This window comes from Aplidium turbinatum, chromosome 2, assembly GCF_918807975.1.
Source record: "Aplidium turbinatum chromosome 2, kaAplTurb1.1, whole genome shotgun sequence".
Lineage (NCBI taxonomy): Eukaryota > Metazoa > Chordata > Ascidiacea > Aplousobranchia > Polyclinidae > Aplidium > Aplidium turbinatum.
In genome coordinates, this window is record NC_137473.1 from 49,314,529 (window position 1) to 49,334,642 (window position 20,114).

Consider the following 20,114-nt stretch of genomic DNA (forward strand, 5'->3'; position numbering starts at 1 on the left):
GAATTTGTAGGGATCATTTGAGTAAGCGGTTTGTCTGTTTACATTCCCATACCCATTAGGGTGGTCCAAAAAATTTTATTTTTTTATTTTTAATGTGCTCATTTATTTTTGAGCTTCAAATGGTCAAAAAGTTAAGTACCCAAAGTTTCATAGTGATTCGTTCACTGTAAGTACTGCCTAGAATTTTTCATGTTTTCAGAAATCTCAACCTTAAACCATGCGAGACAGTATATATGTCATTTTTTCAGTACAAACTTTTTTACTGTCACTGTTCTCTATAAAGTAATTTAAATTAAAGGATAGATACCATAAAGTAAAGTAAAGATTACTAGGCTATAAAATAAAGAATTTTGCATATTTGTACATGATTTTAACCTCAATTTGGACAAAAATCATGCTTGTTTGAAACTTAGAAGGAACACTGTTTACAATTCATAAAACGCTTCACAAACAACGATTATTGCAGATTATTAAAGTTTTTGTTTTTTTATTGATACCAGGATATTGTTTTCTGTGTCTTTCCACAACTTGGAGAAGAAACTGTTTTTGTAATCCATCCTGGTAGGGTGGTCCAACTTAGAACATTTACGAAAAATTAAAGTTTACTGTAGCATGGATGGTTGGATGCTCATAGCTCATTTGGATATGTCAGTACCCTAAAAAACATTTTCCCAAAGTTTCCAGCCTATGCTTTTATACTTAGTACTACCTAGCAAATAGCGATGCACCATCTTTTTGAATTATATATTTGTCGGATTTTAGACCTAGGAGCAAGTATACCAACTGCATATTTTATAGCATAATCATGCATGGAGGATAATGTACAATTGTACATATAAATAAATTAATGTATATAACTTATGATGAAACTATAACAAACTCAAATGTAAGGAGAAAATTATTTTGCCGCGCACTGGATGAGGCATTGCAGCATCCCGCGATTAAACATACGGATGGATAGTGGATACCTATTAATGTGCTTCCCAAGGCACTCAGATACTAGAAGTTCATCCATTCTTAAAGGCTGGCTGCTATAGCAGTCCTCAAACCTATCGTCCTCAAACCAGAATACAAAACCGAGTGGCTGAAAAGAAGCATTGAAGGATGGCAAGGAGTTATGGTTCATTGGGATGGAAAAATTGTTCCATCAATAAACGGGAATGAGGAAGAAGAAGATAGAATTACAATAATCGCCACCTGTAAGAATGATGAAAAGCTTTTAGGTGTTTCGAACGTTGAAAGGGGTACATGGGCTCTGATTTCCAAGCGTGTTTTCGAGGCTGTTGAAGATTGGAGTTGGAATGATGTGATTGTTGGGATGTCATTTGACACTACAGCTTCAAACGCTGGGTTTATTAATGGAGCTTGTCACTTGCTGGTAAGGGAAATGGAATGTAAACTGGTTTGGTTAGCCTGTAGGCATCACATACACGAAATTATATGCGGTGATGTATTTTCTGCTGTCTCTGGTTCATCTTCAGCTCTAACCATTTCGTCATTTAAAAGATTCAAGGAGAAGTGGTCAAGCCTCAACAAAGATGCATTATGAAGTTTGTGATGATCCTTGTTTGCAAACCACTCTCGCGGATTTCAAGAAAAAAAAACGTAAAATTTCTTCATTTTACATTCAATAGTAGTACCGAAGGATGATTATCGGGAGCTTATTAAAGTTGCTCTAATTTCCTTGGAGAAAGCTCACAGCGTGGCGTACGCTTCCGGCTTCCAGGTGCCTTCAACCATGCACGGTGGATGGCCAAGATCATTTATGTTATTTTTCAATAAATTAAATGGCTTGCCTTGATTTTTTTTCATCAAAATATTGAACTGTGGGATGCTCTGGAAAGCTATAAAGCGGCAAAAGATATCGTCAAAGGCTATCAAGTAGTAAACAACTCTGCTGGAAAAGCTGGAAAACTATTTGGCGACTTCAATGTGTCGATGACCCAGGATGAATCACAAAAACAGTTTATTCAAGTTGTGGAAAGACACAGAAAACAATATCCTGGTATCAATCAAAAATAAAAGTTTAATAATCAGCAATAATGGTTGTTTGTGAAGCGTTTTATGAACTGTAAACAGTGTTCCTTCTAAGTTTCAAACAAGCATGATTTTTGTCCAAACTGGGGTTAAAATCATGTATAAATATGCAAAATTCTTTACTTCATAGTTATCTTTACTTTGTAGTTTATAGTATCCATCCTTTAATTTAAGTTACTTTATAGGGAACAGTGACTATAAAAAATTTCGTACTGAAAAAATGGCATATATATTGTTTCCTCTTGCATGGTTTAAGGTTGAGATTTTTGAAAAAATGAAAAATTCTAGGCAGTACTTACAGTGAACGAATCACTATGAAACTTTGGGAACTTAACTTTTTAACCATTTGGAGCTCAAAAATAAATGAGCACTTAAAAACGAAAAAAAATTTTCTTTGGACCACCCTAATACCCATGCAAGATGCAAATGAGAAAGTCATTGTTTCAGTTACCGTATTTTACGGACCATAAGGCGCACCCGACTATAAGGCGCACTGTCAATAAATTGCTTCGATCAGTTTTTGTTCATACATAAGGTGCACCACTGCACCGGACCATAAGGCGCACCGGACCATATATAATAGTAGTATCAGTACTGGTTTTGAGTGTAACTGTAGGCAATACAGCACTACCGCACTTGATCCATACATTAGGCGACCTGGACCATAAGGCGCACGATCAATTCATGAGAAAAAAAAAGGATTTAAAGTGCGCCTTATGGTTCGTAAAATACGGTACTATTATTGAGAAAGTGAGGTAGATGTAAATTAGCTGATATCTTGTGGGTAGGCTATCGGCTATAGCGATACCTAACATATTTAGGAACTTTAGTTGAGAAATTTTTACTGAAACTTCATTTGATTAACCACTATTGTTAATCATGAAACGCCGTTTGACAACTGTTGTATTTTTTCGCTGAGCCTTTATTTGATTAACCCTTATTATAAGCTAATTTCTTGGAATAAACAGATGCCGCTTTGAGATATAAGAAATCTTTAGAATTTTTTGGAAACAGGTTCTCTGAATAGCAGCAGACTAGTCTTTTTAAACAGTGATGTTTTGATTGGTCAAAAAATGTTATATCAATGACTGAAGAGGATGGATCCAGGTCTACTATTTTGCTTACAAACACAGTAAACAAGTAGCGTAGACTATGTATATATCATATACAGTGAACAATTTTGTGCTTGAGAGTTTTTATGCCATTGAAATGGTAGTTTGTTGTATAAATCTCGGCTGTACTAATCAGAAAATCGTCAAAGGAGTATTCTTTCATTGCTTATCTATGGGCAGAATTGGAAAACTTAGAATGAAAGAATTATGGTTTCAGTTGGTGCACATTGTGACAACATAAAGTAGCCAACAATTAAAAATACGGTACAGATAAATGCAAGCTGCGATAAAACAATTGTTGCATCTGAAATTAAGTTTGCCAAAAACAGCTTATATTATGCTGTGTCAAACCAAGCTCCTTTGGAACATTTCACACTAAAGCTTCATACTGAGATGTCATGCAAGTTAAATAAAGAATGAAACCAAATTTCAAATCTATTAATATAGATTTTCTCTTGTTGAAGAACAGGATACGAAAAGGTAAACTTCATTCTGGCGTAACAAAGGGACAATAGATTCAAATGCCATGGCTAACATGGCACCGTAACTAAAGCCACTGCGTATTGTATAATTTATTAATACTAGTTCAGCAGTGTAGATGTAATTGTTCAAACTTTTACAAATGGGAGATTTTTGCAGAATACCACATGAAGAACAAGAAACCACACAGTGAAAATTTTTTTAGAAGTTAGAGCCAAAATCAAAGAAGTCATACCAAATGTCAAATACGGCAAGGCAAAATTATTATTCCGTCTAATTAAAAAGGCTGTGTCTATATTTACACGATATAGTGTAATAATAGCCTCAAAAGTGTTACCAGATAGGGAATTCTGCCCTAATTTGAGAAAAGTTAAAAGCTGTTGAAAACAAAAACTTGTATTTTAGAAATTATTTTAGTCCTGGGCAAAGATCAATAGGCTACCCTAACTTTATTCCTAACTCTAACCCTTACCTTAACCCGTTCTAACTTTATTCCTAACTATGGCAACACCTGATTGTAACCATAGCAACAAGTGTGTAAAAATAGACACCTCATATTAAAAAATTCAAAGAAGTGAAAAATCATCTAAAATACATACTTACACAAGGCTATTAAGCCTAACCCCAAGGCCACTAAATGGGCAAAATGCTATATTCCAACCATAATAATTTAATAAGAAGTGGCTATTTTTCCACACTTAGTGCCATGGTTACAATCAGGTGTTATCAGAGTTAAGATTAAAGTTAGGCAGGGTTAAGGTAAGGGTTAGAGTCATAGGCGCCTAAGCCGTGGGGGCCAGGCCCCCACGCATATTTCTGCGTGGGAGCAACTTTTTATGCTGCATTGATACATAAAACAATAGATGAACTAGCGATCGGCAGCAAGAAAACATTTTTAAATGCAAACCGCAACAGCTTCGCGCTAAATAATCACTAGAACGAGTAGCGATGCTACAATCCCACCCCAGACAAAAAAAATCTGCCAGACGTTGAATCAATGTAAAAATGACTGATTTTGCTGCCTGAGACATAGCAAAAATCTACCATTTTGCGTCGATTCAATGTCATCAGATGTTGAATGCATCCAAAAACAACATAATTTGCTACGTTGACGCAGCGTGCGTTTAGCTTAATGCGCTTGCAAACAGACTCGATGTCGCTTTCGCCATTCAAAACCTCTGCAGAGAATTGTCGCGGCAGTGAATTGCTGTGAAAATGAACTTGAAGTCTCGGCCCGAGGTAACCACTAACCAACGCAACAAGGGCTGGTACAAACTGCATTGCGCACACGCGGCATAATCAACACAACAACGGACTCGCACGAACTGCATGGCGCACACACGACCGTTGCCATAGAAACCCGATCAAAGGCGGAGAATATGCGCATCTTTTGTTTCATCTGCAACACAAAAACGGGCGTATTACAGCGAATTGAAACTTGAAAGCTGGTCAGCGATAAGTTGCGATATTGTAGTAAAAAGGGTGCAATGTCAAGTCGAAAACTTAATCAAACGTCTCTCCGTAACTATTTTTTAAGGGCTGTTTACGGATGTCAACAACTTTTAAATTTATGCAAGGTGACGTGCTGTTAAATTGATATAAACATGAATGATTTTGCTTTCAACAGATATATTTTCAAGCATATGATCAAGTTAGTATTTTCATTCCATTTACAGTATACCTTTTAGTAAACCTTTTTGTCTTGTTTCATGCTAATAAATCTAGTTCGTTGCTAAACTTTATGTTGTGCTTAGCTTAAAGAGTCGCAGTCCATCAACCACTAGCCAACGCAGACGCATAGCATGTGTTTTGGTCGAGTTTTGTTTATAATAATTAAAGGTAGGTCGAACGTAGCGATAACCCCGAGTGTGGCCATAAAAGCAATCCTAGTGTGACGACATACTGTAATTACGTCATCCATCTGCGTGGCATTTCGCTAAATTTACGTTGCTGCTGATGAAACACGCTTTCGCCCCCACGGCCAAAAAATAGTTAGGCGCCTATGGTTAGAGTTAGGAATAAGATTAGGGTTTTGATCTTTGCCCGGACTAAAAAAAAAACTTCAAAAATACAAGTTTTGTTTTCAACAGCTTTAAACTTTTCTCAAACTAGGACAGAATTCCTTATCTGGCAACACTATTGAGGCTATTAGTTCCGTTCAGTATTATTACACTATTATATATACTATATAGTGTAAATATAACTACAGCCACAATAATAATGTTATGATTTTATTTATTGTGGCTCTACAACAGCTAAGGTCTGTGAGCACAAAGCTCATTTTTAACTTTATATTAACTTTATGATGTCATTACATTATTACTCGATTTATGCTTACTATTACCGGCATTATGCAAAAAAGAACACAATTGGAACCTTTTAAAAGTGTTCGATTCAACCTGAAATCAATCTTAGATCTAGCAGCAGCACCATAGGCGTCGAAATAGGGTGGGTGGCGCCCCGGAATGGCCCGATTCGGTGAGTCCGATTCGGTGAGAGCCTTTTTTGGTGAGAGCCTTTTTCGGTGAGAGCCCTATTTGGTGAGTTTTTTTTTTAAATTATTGCGCGCCGTAGCCTAATTATCATTGCCGTTATAGGGTTAGGGATTAGGGGATAGGGGTTAGGGGATAGAGGTTAGGGGGTTTTTGGGGTTGGGGTGGGTTTTTGGGGTTGGGGGTTTTTGGGGTTGGGGGTTTGCGGTTGGGGGTTTTTGGGGTTGGGGTTTTTTGGGGTTTGGGGGGTTTTTGGGGTTGGGGTTTTTTGGTTTTGGGGGTTTTTAGTTTTGGGGGACTTGGGGGTTTTTGGGGTTGGGGGTTTTTGGGGTTGGGGGTTTGGGTTAGGGGTTTTAATTAGGCTACGGTACCCGATAATTTTCAAACAAAAATTAAAAAAAAAAACACAAAAACCCCCAACCCCAAAAAACCCCTAACCCCTATCCCCCAACCCCTATAACGGCAATGATAATTAGGCTACGGCGCGCAATAATTAAAAAAAAAAACTCACCGAATAGGGCTCTCACCGAAAAAGGCTCTCACCGAATCGGACTCACCGAATAGTAGCAGACCCGCGGCGCCCACCCTGCCGTGAAACTAGGGTGGGCAAAATATGTTTCGCTCACCCTGTTTTCGTGACACTTATGAAGTGTTTGTTACAATTATTTCCGTTTTTGTTAAACGCTGAATTATCCAACCAACTGCAGCCCAACTTCTTGTTTTACGCTATGTCTCTCGCTAAGTATCCGACAGAACATAGCAATTCCGCAACAACGCTGCGTTAAAAAAAGGCGTTTGGGCACGATTTGATATCAAGCCAATATGCTGTAAAATCGCCGAACTCATCTCTTTCTTGGGACGTCGCACGTTGAAAACCTGTCTAGAGCAGAAAGCCAAGACAATTAGAATCCGCGTGGCCTAGCTTTTCGTGGTAATCGAAATTGCGCTGACAAGTGTGTCTGTACTTGAAACGCTAAATCGGATACTCGCATTTACCGCACTCCTCTCTTCTAAAAGGTCATGTCGTACGTTTCCTCTATTTACATATTGATTATCGTCGCGGTTAGAAACAAAAATCAGCATCTGCAAACCATTTTCGGTACTACTGCATTGTTGTTGCTACGGCAACTGCCACACGCTGGCAATTCCTGGTGAGAGAAAGCCACGTTAGATCTTTTCTCCGAATGGTCTCACTTTCGTTACGCCACAATTAAACTTCAGTTCCTGGTCAGCGTAAGGAAATATGACATCATAAATAATGAACATGACAATAAAATAACCGATACAAACTAAAGACGTACTGAAACAATCGCTTTTTACACATCTTTCCTCACAAACTTGTTGCTGGGTATAAATTGTGGCACCGCGCGATGTTGTCATTTCATTATTGAAAAGTTAAACATGAAGCAAAGTCAAACATCTATTCGCGCATTCTTAAAACCAGCTTCCAAAAGGCGTCGAGATGATAACGCTGAAGAAGCCACGTCCAGCACGAATGAACGTAGAGATGACATTGATGAAAAAAGCAGTGCTTCAAGGATGAAGTCAATGTCTAAGGCAATGCACCATTTGACGTTAGCATACTGCCGGATCAGCTGCCGGCTCGGGAAGGTCATGTGTTGCAAAGGAAGCTTGTTTCCGAATTCCAGTGGATGCGTAACCCTGATGGTAATTGTTACTGTAGCTGCTGTTTGTGGGCCTCGGAAAACAATCGGTTATCTGCCGCAGACCAACGGAAGTTATACAGCAGTCGATGGGCAAAGAAGTCTGGAGGTTGGGAGCATTGTCATAAAGGAAATGATGGAATCATAAAGCACAAACACTCCTCTCATCACAACTAATCGGCAGAGGCACTGGTACAATATCCGCAGAGTCAGCATTCACCGGTCCGAACATTTTGCGGCAAATCGGAAGGCGCCACTTTAAAGATAACAGGTCATGCGTCACGCGCTTTTTAGGTCGCAAAGAAAAACATAAAAGAAGTTTGTTTAGTTTAGCAGCGCTCAAAAGATCGCAAGGCGCAAGAAAGCAAACATCAAACCTTTAAAGCTTAATTGCTGCAGCGACGCTAAATGCAGACTAACCATCGTGAACATACACATTCAATGAAATCTGTTTGAACACTCTCGCCCACCCAGAATTTCTCTCTTCTAAGAAAAAATCGACGCCTATGAGCAGCACCATAGTCGAACTCGAAACCACGGGGCCACTGAGCTGGTTATTCTAACCGTTGTGTCCTATATGCACAGGCTTTACCATAGTGAAAACCTAAATGGCTGGAATCCGATGCAATTTTGGTTTTGAATTCTCGAACTAATTTTCTTGAGTCATATTTCGTTGTAATCATAGTTTTGCGCAATGCTGCCACAGAAAATTTAGAAAAAGCATAAGATTTATAAAAAAAGTGTAACATTTGGATACAAAAGCACAAGATTGCAAAATTGAACCTTTGCAACCCATTTAGGGCCAATTTGAAGAATAACATGACTCTGAAATCAACAGTTCAGAGAAGATACATGCTTACTAATCACTGTTCTCTTTTTAAACACAATTAACTATTTATTTGTGTGATAAGTAGACAAAGAAGTAAAGTCGGCTGCGTAGCCGAATGGTGAGAACATCTGTGCAACGTTCAAAAGGACATGGGTTCGACACTGCTCCAGAGCATGCGGCTGTATTTCGGCAAAGACACTTATAGGCAAGCCAAACTAAGAGGAGCAGCTGACTCGAAGACTACGTGTATGTCACTTTGCTGCTTCCTGCCGTCTGTTGTACTTGAGTCGCATCTGTGATCGCAGTGTACTGTATATTATCGCAATGGGCGCAAATAAAAGCATGGTTATTATAATAAAGTAAATATATACAATTAATACGTAATTCTATCTATTAAAAAGATTTACCTTTTCTTAAACAAGGCTACATATCGATCAGTTTTGTCTTCTTGTATCCACCTTTTAAAGTTTTAGGGTCATTCAACCATTGAAGATTAAAAGTCTGTTTTACAGTATATATTCCACTTTTTTTTTTTGGAACTTGGTGAATGATTGTCATTATTTGATGTTGATGTATTCTTTTCGCTGCTTTTGTTATGTATCTAGCAACACAACCTCTGAGTCTGACGACGAGCACAAATCGTACTCTCATCAGATCAATTTTTCAGCTAATCTTGTAAAGCTTTATAACCCAAGGTGTAAAATTGGTCAACATGCTTAAGTGCCAGAAACGTAGATAGTCCAAAACCAGTACTTAATTATCTAGGCCAGTGCTCCGCAACCTTTATTTATTCACGGCACACTTAAAAACTGTTTAAAATTCTGCGGCACAATTCAGCCGACACATTTTCAAAATGTAAAAAAAAACTATAATTTATTTTAATGAGATATTTGCGCTTGTTTCAATGAGCACAGTCGCTGTATGTTCGGCTCAATATTTGAAAGAACAACTCGAAGTTCACCATCAATTTCTTGCAGGATCTTTTATCGTTTTTGATCAATACCAAAGTAGAAAAATGACGATACAATTTAGTAATTTTCAAATTCTTCCTGACATACTTTCTACATTTCCTAAGTAAAAGTAGGAAAAGTAGAAAAACTTTGTTCAAACAAATAAGTGGTGCAAAACTGGAGCAGAACTTTAATAGCAGCCTGCGAAATTTGCTTATACAGACGAAATCGGTTAATAGTATACCGCTTAAACGTATCAATCGTTTATTTGAATCAAAACCTGAAATACCAAACCAAATCTAATCTAATGTTAAGTAAAAACATCGGTTAAACGTATACCGCTTAAAAGAATAAGTTGGATAAAAGCATCAGGACTTGCTTCTCGTTTGCATACTTCATTCATTTAATCGTATAATTGTACCCGTAAGCGAAAAGAGAATGTCTCTTTTATGCTTCGCATAATTGTCTGCAATGTTCAAAGGCGAAATGAAGCAAAAGTGAGACAAACCCATGCGATCAAAACAAAGACAAGTGTCTGTAATCCCGGGCCATAATCTTATGTGCTAGACAGCACACTACAAACAACCAATTTTCGCACAGCTGGGCTTCATTAAAACAAAAGAGCAGATAAAAGGAATAATCACGCTTCCCAATAAAGAAGTTTTAATGCTTTTGATGTCATCCGTCGGTTCTTCCAAGGAATGGACGCGGACAAATTACTTCGGCTTGAGAGGGAAGTGTTGGAAAGCATGTCCAAAGTTTGAACCAGAAAACTTTGGAGAATTTTTTTAAAATTGCTAAAAAAAAGTAGCCTACTGTTGTAAAACGCAGTGTGTAATTTCATTTGTGCAGTTTCGTTCAGTTGAAGAACATTGCAAATTAATTATTTTACCAGACAGCGCAAAAGACATGAAAAAAAATCTTTGCGATTTCAGAACAAACAATGAGTGTGAGACGTGTTTTTCTACCATACCACTATTTTCGTAGGCCACGTTCCATACTCAAAACTACACAGCCGGTACGAGCTAAAAATAGCACGTTTCAATCAAAAACTTCAACGGTCAAAGTTCGCATTGTGACGTCACAGAGATCGGTGAGATTAAAAGAAGTCCAATTGCCGCGCACAGCCGCAGTTTGCAGAAAAATGCTTTGATTGTACAATATGCTCTCCCAGTCAGCAAAGCTGGTCATTTTTACATTGAGTCAACGTCTACAGACGATAAATCAATGTAAAAAGGACTAGTTTTGCTGGCTGGTACATACTGCATAGTGTAATGTAACACAGAACTAGTAAACTCTTGAAAGTTTAACCAGAATTGTAAACAGTTGTAGGAAGTATCAGTTGTAATGTGCGTTGCAGCCTAGACAGCACAGACATCTTCTCAATAATTACACTCATTCACAATAAACCTTTTTTTTAGTAAATTGGTTAAACGAATCAATCGTATAATCATATCAAAAAGTCTGGCAAATAGATGATTCCATTAACCGATTTCATCTGTATTCTTTTTCAATAGAAATCCAAAACTCATTAAGTTGAACATCGCTAAATTTTAATCTCAAAGTTCTGTCATTTCGTAGATCAAGAAATTTTTCTCTAAAGGGCAAAGTCAAGTCTTGCGTTGATATTTCAGCATTAGCCGCAAAAGGATTTCGGATCCGTGTTAATCGTATGTTCCGTGTTAATTGTGAAAAAGTAATGGTCATATTTCTCATGTAACAAAGTTAAGTTCTCTTTGGCCAAATCAAACACCGATTCTTTATCAATACTATTTAGGTTGCTTCTGGGAAACACTTTCAACGATCTCTTTCTTGGGGGTTTTTGGGGTTGGGGGTTTGGGGTTAGGGGTTTTAATTAGGCTACGGTACCCGATAATTTTCAAACAAAAATTTTAAAAAAAAACACAAAAACCCCCAACCCCAAAAAACCCCTAACCCCTATCCCCCAACCCCTATCCCCTAACCCTATAACGGCAATGATAATTAGGCTACGGCGCGCAATAATTAAAAAAAAAATGTTGAAACTTGAAAGGTAATATTAACGCAATTTATATTTGGTAGTCAGACATTCGAGAATCAGTCCTTAATCCCTTAGACCATGGTTGGGTGAGTTCACTAATCAGTGGTTTTCTAAAAACCGGGCTGCAAACGATAAATAAAACTTAACTTTTGCAGGTGACCGTAGTTCCTGGGCTACGCCGTGTGACACAAAAGGAAGAAGTTCCTAATGACAAGTTTTTGTGTGTGTTTAGAATGTAAGGAATATTTTGTAAACGAAACCGGTTTTTCCAAAAGTTTTGGTCATTTGAAGTGTGTTTAAAATGCCTATATGCTTTGGCTCCTTTTTGGGCTACGGTACTTGCAAAAAAAATTGGTTTGAAATGTGTTTTTAGCTGGGTAATTTTGTGGAATCTGGCAACTTTACAAAGTTTGCTTCTATAAATATAGCAAACCTAGCAAACCCGCAAATCTTGAGAAAGGTTTCAACAATTGATGGCCGATGAGGTTTTCAACTGTTCATAGTTTGCACCAAATAGATAGGCCTAGACTACAGACAACCTTATCATTACTTGCTGCTAGTCTAAATCTATCTTCTTTAGGGAGACTATGAAAACCTATTGCGGTAGGCTTTCAAATGCAGAAACCTTCTCAAGCTTTGCGAGGAATTCGGAGTTCGCGACATTTAAAGACGCCCGCTGAGAAAACCTCATAACACAAAAAATATTTTCCCGTAATTGTACAAATGTACAAACCTTGTGAGGTTTGCTAGGTTTGCTACATTTAAAGAAGCAAACCTTGCAGAGTTGCCAGATTCCACAAAATTACCCAACCAAAACACGTTTCAAACCAATCCCAAAAACAAACCATTTTTTTCCCAAAAAAGAGCCAAAGCATATAGGCATTTTAAACACACTTCAAATGACCAAACCTTGGAAAAACCGGTTTCGTTCACAAAATATCCTTTACTTTCTAAACACACACAAAAATTTGTCATTAGGCACTTATTCGTTTTGTGTCACACTGCGTAGCCCAGGGCTGGAACTACGGTCGTCTGCAAAAGTTAAGTTTTATTTATCGTCTGCAGCCCGGTTTTTAGAAAACCAGTAATTAGTGAACTCACCCAACCATGGTCTAACTAAGGGATGGAGTACTGATTCCCGAATGTCTAACTACCAAATATTGCGTTAATATTAACTTGCAATAGGCTATCTCACAACGGTCCCACGAATTACCCATAAGTACCCATAAGCACCATAAGTACCCATAAGCCCCATAAGTTGCGTCGAATTACCCATAAGTACCCATAAGTCGCGTCGAATTACCCATACGCCCCATAAGTCGCGTCGAATTACCCATAAGCCCCATAAGTCGCGTCGAATTACCCATAAGCCCCGTAAGTCGCGTCGAATTACCCATAAGCCCCATAAGTCGCGTCGAATTACCCAAATGCCCCATAAGTCGCGTCGAATTACCCATAAGCAACGTGGAATTACTTACGCCTTCATGTCAGCGTATATGTAATCTGCAAGTCGCTGTTGCGACTTGCGATCGTGTCACTTAAACTGATTGTCCTGCTTTGGTATCATGCACGTTATAACGTCCGCGTTTTGTCGCTTCTACCTTTTATAGACCTATGAACCAGGTGACTGCAGCATAGCAATCGTTCTCGCACTCAGCTAGAGACTTAATTCTTGCTTTGAACTTGATAATTAAAGAAAAAAAGAATAATGGCAAGGGTGGGAATCAAACCCGTGTCACCAAATTCAATAGCCTTTGCCTTAACCACTCAGCCACGCAAGTGCTCGTGAAATCTTCGCTTAATTTGGTTTATGTGGGTAATGTTTCGAGAACGTTCACAATATTATCAGTTTAGTTTGTTTTTATTTCTGACCATCACAACGAAAAAACAATATACGACAAACTTAGCAGAGGTCTATAAAAGGTAGAAGCGACAAAACGCGGACGTTATAACGTGCATGATACCAAAGCAGGACAATCAGTTTAAGTGACACGATCGCAAGTCGCAACAGCGACTTGCAGATTACATATACGCTGACATGAAGGCGTAAGTAATTCCACGTTGCTTATGGGTAATTCGACGCGACTTATGGGTAATTCGACGCGAGTCGAATTACCCATAAGCCCCATAAGTCGCGTCGAATTACCCATAAGCCCCATAAGTCGCGTCGAATTACCCAAATGCCCCATAAGTCGCGTCGAATTACCCATAAGCAACGTGGAATTACTTACGCCTCATGTCAGCGTATATGTAATCTGCAGGCTTTGGTATCGTGCACGTTATAACGTCCGCGTTTTGTCGCTTCTACCTTTTATAGATCTGTGCTAAGTTTGTCGTGTATTGTTTTTTCGTTGTGATGGTCAGAAATAAAAACAAACTAAACTGATAATATTGTGAGCGTTCTCGAAACATTACCGTACCGATATAAACAAATTAAGCGAAGATTTCACGAGCGCTTGCGTGGCTGAGTGGTTAAGGCAAGGGCTATTGAATTTGGTGACACGGGTTTGATTCCCACCCTTGCCATTATTCTTTTTTTTCTTTAATTATCAAGTTTAAAGCAAGAATTAAGTCTCTGGCTGAGTGCGAGAACGATTGTTATGCTGCAGTCACCTGGTTCATAGGGAAAATTGCCCAATGTTAAGGTGTTTCATCGGACAAAACACTCCATCTGCTGCAGCAAACTGCAGATTACACATAAGCGGACGAGAAGGCAACGAAGCCAATCTTCGTGTCCACCTTTAGGCATGCCTTCAAGTGTCCTGCTCTTGAGCGGTGTCGAACTATATTTTGGAACGCCCAGCCCGTGCTCCTCACCACTCGGCTATGCAGCCGACTACTAGGCTTCTAGACAGCTATAGACTACACTCTACACTATACAGGCTTATGGGTAATTCGACGTTACTTCTATGTAATTCAATGCTACTTATGGTGCCTATGGGTAATTTGACGCGACTTATGGGGCTTATGGGTAATTCGACGCGACTTACGGGGCTTATGGGTAATTCGACGCGACATATGGGGCTTATGGGTAATTCGACGCGACTTATGGGGCTTATGGGTAATTCGACGCTACTTATGGGGCTTATGGGTAATTCGACGCGACTTATGGGTAATTCGACGCGACTTATGGGTAATTCGACGCGACTTATGGTGCTTATGGGTACTTATGGGTACTTATGGGGCTTATGGGTAATTCGTGGGACCCTCTCACAAATGTTGATCGCAAAGTCATTGCTTTAAATGTATTTATATCAAAACTAACCATAACAAACAAAGCAGAGATTTTGATATCTTTTTATAGATAAGAATAGAACTTCTGCAACATCAACACTAAACAAGTAACTTGTTCAAAAGGGTTTTAAAAAACATGCACCCGATAAATAAAAAGCCAAGAAATTTAAAAGAATACAATAAAAAATACCATCTGGCAACCTTGTGGTTTGCGATGTTTGCTACGTTTGCTAGGTTTGCGACGTTTGCGAGGTTTGCTAGGTTTGCGAGGTTTGCTACATTTAAAGACAGCCATACCATGGGTTATGAAAACCTCGTTAGTCACTCTAAAAATTTCCTGGCCCGTTGTTCGTTCTGGAAGTTCTTTGCAAAATAAACACTTGTTTGTTATGGAGTCGCCATTGAGAAAACGTACTACACTTAACAGCAGCTGTGCTTTCAATATTACAAAGTTTTTTTTATTACACACTGCTGATTGACAATTCGAAATGATCTAGCCTGACTTCTATAAACACACTAACCACGTTAACCAGCCTTTTTTAAAACTAGGGTAGCCTTCCCATTGCGATAACTTCAATTGTGAGGCAAACACATCATAAATGCATTGTGGGAAGTCTAGCTAGAGTTTGAATTGTCTTGCGGTGGTAAGCGAATTTTAAAAACATAAATACTTTTTGATGATAGTTATCCTGCGGCACACCTAGCATTGCCTCGCGGCACTGTGGTGTGCCGCGGCACACCGGTTGCGGAGCACTGATCTAGGCTACCAAACTCCCACTGGTAACAACGATTAATTTGATTTTGTTCAAAAAACACAAGATTTAGCCAAAAATCGATCGGAAAGCACAAGAACACAAGATCAAAAGTAAAAACACAAGATCTTGCGCTAAAACACAACCTGTGGCACCATTGGTTTTGCAAATCCAAATTGCCACTGCAAAACAAAGGTAAAACCACAGACATCTTATTATAACTAGACTGCGCTTCTCGTATTTCGATTGAAGAAATTGAAAAAAGGCGGCGGCCATTGTTAGTGTCTCAAACTCGCGTGAAAGCTGCGCTGTTAACAATAACATTTCTGAGCTGGTTGCGCTTCTGCAGAAAACTAACTTGTTAACTATAATTTAGAACTTTGGTGTAATAGAGGTTTTATTCATCTACGAAATGAATAAAAGCATGTGTTAAATTGCACAGAATTATACATACAGTCTATAATATAAAGCAAAAACACTGCGATGCGAGAGCACGTATACGATACACTGAATGCATCATTTCCAGCAGTTCAGCAGAACTCTTACCGTATTCAATTTGGCGTTACAGCTGAGCTGATGATTAGCCTATTGTAAAAATAGCAACAAACAGTTTATTACATCAAACCTAAGCGAATGATACGCTATAGTATAGCGGCTATAACGTCGGCCTATAGCTCAACAAAATCAAAACAAATTAAATATTCACCAATACTGATGTGATGTCGAAAGGAAGTGGTTTATTGGTGTTTCGCTCTTCTTAGAGCACATCAGACAGACTCAGGTTTCGAACCCAGACCTCCTGGTGTCTACAGCCAGACAAGTCTGATATTTTAACTACTCGGCCCCCCAATGTTCCATGTCTCAATGGTGGCAGATTAGGATTATGTCTGCTTAAACCCCTCTAGTCGACAGAGCTTATGCGATCTCATAGTAGCCTATATACCCAATTAAAATTCACAATATGTCACTCTACAAATAATTTTCTTTATTCGGAGTTATGTTTATGCGTCTTGCATAGCCTACAAGTCGCAATGCACATAGGCCTAAGCGTCTGCCTTCATTAAGCAGATACAAAATACAAGGTAGGCTATAGGTTATTTGAAAACTGGAACTAAATTCAAAAATAGCCTATCATTGGCCAACAGTGCGCATAATCATAATAATAATAGTCGTGTTTTTATTTAAGCTCATTGCGGCAGTTAACTTTTCGTACGTCTTTCAAATGATTGCCTTGTTCAAATGCTTTGGAAATGCCTTAAAACGAGTGGGGACAGCGTTGTCTCGTAAAGTCACTCGCTCACCACAGCGATACATGAACTCTTCCTTGAAATGATCAGAACAAATAAATGTGTGTTTAGAAGGTGTCCAATTGGCACGCTTGACGTTCGCAATCCATAATTTTCTTCGTTCTTCATTGGTTGGAAATCTAAGCAACGTAAAATAGCATGATACGTTATAGGCTAATGTAGTAGCTATAGGCTATATACTGAAAGCCCGATTTCACATTTGTTTTGTTTTTTTATAAGAAAAGCGCCACACTTTTTGTCCAAAATATAACAAAAAAAATCACAAAAATCTCCGCCTAGAAGGAAAAGAAATTAGTCAGTGTCAGTCCGAGGATAAAGATTCAAAACCAACCAACCAGTGTTATCGTTACAATAATAGTATTTTCTATTTTCTCATAGCTCGCTAAAAGTATCACAATATTTTCATACCTGTGAAATGAACGCGGAAATGTTCTCTTCGCAATTGATTCTTCATCCTCGCTGCATTTACTGCTACTCCTTTTATCATCTGAATTGTATTTTCTTCGTTTGCTACATCCATATGCACAGCACGCCATATCTAAAGTCCAGGGGTTTAAGGTTTTTATTAAAATTTTATTAACCCCAGAATTTGAAACACCAATTTTTGAACTAGCGTTTTTTTAGAATGAATAGATTTTTGAATTTGAAACGTAAGAATTATCGTAATTGTCATACTATACTATAGGCCTACTATATTATATGTAAAACTTGTTTGTGCGGAGGTATATAAAGCACTTTCAAAATAAAAAAAAAAGCAAGCAATTACGTAATTTAAAATTAACAAATTCCAACAATATGTTTGCGATTGTAGAACAGCAAAGGTGAAATCATACAAACATTTCGTCATAGAAGTGAATTGCGGAGATATTTATTAGTTGTTATTTCACAGCAACTTGAAACTGAAGCTATTTCTTTAAAAGTTATTGTTGACGAAATCACACGAATTTACGTCATAATGCAACGTTTTGCTACAACGGAGAAAATCGAAAGCCATCAATCTCTATTGAACAGAATCCTGGTAAAAGCTGCGGTTGTGTTGTTGCATAGAAAACTATTTGTTTTGTCAATTATTTGTTCACAACAATTTAGTTTTTTAAGAAACGCAAATATTATGGGAGAATTACATTTTGTAGAAAGTTAAGTTGTGTTCAGTCGTGTTCTCATTGCTTTAAGAATTGGCGCTCCAGTTGTTTCAGGAACGAGGAGGCGACTGATTCTTAACTAATTAATTCATCTACTTCTACTTGCTTTAAAGTATCAGGTTTGGTGGCCGTGCTTAACTACTGTATATTTATCGATTCATATACCGCAATATTAAATCCTTTCATGCACGTCTTAAACCATTATGGTTTTGCCACCTTTTCCTTTTGTTGGTTTTGTTCCTGTATTTCTTTTTCACAATATCATTTCTTTTGCATTCTGACAAGGAAAAATAAATTGAATTGAATTCAAAACAATGAAAATTCATTACGGGTCCCTACAAAAGCATTGGCAAACGCGCGGAATAGGTACACTAACAATGGCTGACGTCTGAACCCGCTTTCTTCAAAAATCGTAAACGAGAGAAGTGACGATGCGCGGTCTAGTTATAATAAGATGTCTATGGGTAAAACTCTCAAAACAAGTCTTTTACCAGTGTTGCCAGATGCTTTGGGATTTCCAGCAAAAATACCAAAATCTGGTCATCTAATTATTTATTTATATGGCAACAATGGAACAAAACTAGATCAAAATCACACAAACGTAGGCCTCGATTAAGCAGTGCAGAGGTGGCGCCCCCATGCCCCAGACAAGGGGCGAGATATTTTTGGCCCTCGGTTTTTTGTTAACATTAACAACTTTGTCATAAAACTGCTGGCTTTGATCTGATTGATTGATTGAATCTTTATCCTCGGACTGGGAAAGCTTCTTGCAGAGCTTAATCCTGGCAGTTTTGCATACTTGTAGAGGCTTTGAGTCACTGACGCAGGCCCGGTCACCGAGATTGACAGAGTAAAGTCTCCGATTGTTGAAGTCTTGTTGCTAGGGAACTATTCCATCCAGTAAATGCCGCTGAATGGAGAGCAGTCCTTAACGTGCGTTGCTCAAGCGCACACCCCGAGAGTTGAACAGCGCCGCTTGATCTTGAAGCTTCTTCGTTCCAGAAGTGATGCACTAACCAATTGAGCTATTGAGTAACACTTTTCAAGAACTGCTCTCCATTCAGAAATTACTAATGAATGGAATGATTTACACACAAAAAAACTTTTTAACAACAAGCAAATACTTTACTGTTTCTTAATGACCAGACCATCGTCTGTGGTTCAAAGCCTCCACAAGTGTAAAGCTTAAACAAGACTAAACTCTGAAAGAAGCTTAATTTTCGGTTCAAAGATAAAGATTCCCGTAATCAGTCAATCAAGAAATAAAAATTAAACGGGGCAACTGTTCAATTTACAAGAAATAATAGCCTAATATTCCGATTCTATAAAGTCTTTCACTATTATTTATCCGTTTTGGCAAATAAAGTTATCTTGGAGGTTGAAGTTTGATGATTGGTCTTAGAGCCGGAGCAAATGCAAACCTAAGCAGCTATTTGATCAAAATAAACCAAGCTAGAAAATGAACTGTTTGCCGTCAACATATTGCATATAGTTTTTTCTTTGAATCAAATATAGTTATTACTATCTGAAGCCTTTACAAATTGTTTCACCTAACGGGTTTGGCATTGAGCACTTTTTGTAGTATTAATAGTTTTCATTGTTTTAGTTTTTTCTTTAGTAATATTTCACCCCGTGTAATTTGTGATAGTAGACTTTTCGGCGTTTTCAGCGTTTGTGACATCTTTCATGAAGAGTTGCCAACTCGGCATTTAAGCTGCCTAACTGCACCAGTGTCTAACTCTAATACATTTGTTGAGCGCATTTTTTCTCATGTTAACACCATCAAAACAGACACAAGATGTAGAATGGGCATAAAAACGCTTGAAGCCATAACAAACAAGAGTGCGAACGACTTTGATGGCTAATGAGATACCTGCGTCTGGTGGCGTACGCAGGATTTTCTCAAGGGGGGGGGGGCCATTGACGGTGGCGTAGCCAGGAATTTTGAAAGGGGGGGTTTTGACGACCGGCGGGCGAAGCCTGACGGCGCTTTCACCTAAGACGACACCCGGCGGCGGGGGGATGTGAGGGCCTCCCCCAGAAAAATTTGAAAAATTATTTTGAATTTGGTGCATTCTGATAGCAGTTTCAACAA

At 38.4% G+C, this 20,114-nt stretch overlaps 1 protein-coding gene across 1 annotated transcript; it reads right to left on the reverse strand.

Moving 5' to 3' along the window:
- Nucleotides 1–15,961: 15,961 nt before the first annotated feature.
- On the reverse strand, nucleotides 15,962–17,538 carry LOC145765513 (THAP domain-containing protein 2-like). Its single transcript, XM_082577346.1, has 2 exons — nucleotides 17,286–17,538; nucleotides 15,962–16,996 (listed from the first exon to the last, which is right to left on the reverse strand). The coding sequence occupies exons 1-2, from the start codon at nucleotides 17,411–17,413 to the stop codon at nucleotides 16,789–16,791; spliced, it is 336 nt and encodes a 111-aa protein (XP_082433472.1). The 5' UTR covers nucleotides 17,414–17,538; the 3' UTR covers nucleotides 15,962–16,788.
- Between the last annotated feature and the right edge of the window lie 2,576 nt (nucleotides 17,539–20,114).

Excerpts from the sequence above, each read along its gene's own strand:
- LOC145765513 (XM_082577346.1), bottom strand. The coding sequence starts at position 17,413 with ATGGCGTGCTGTGCATATGGATGTAGCAAACGAAGAAAATACAATTCA. Across the intron at positions 16,997-17,285 it reads TTTCCGCGTTCATTTCACAG|ATTTCCAACCAATGAAGAAC; the intron begins GTATGAAAATAT and ends TACGTTGCTTAG.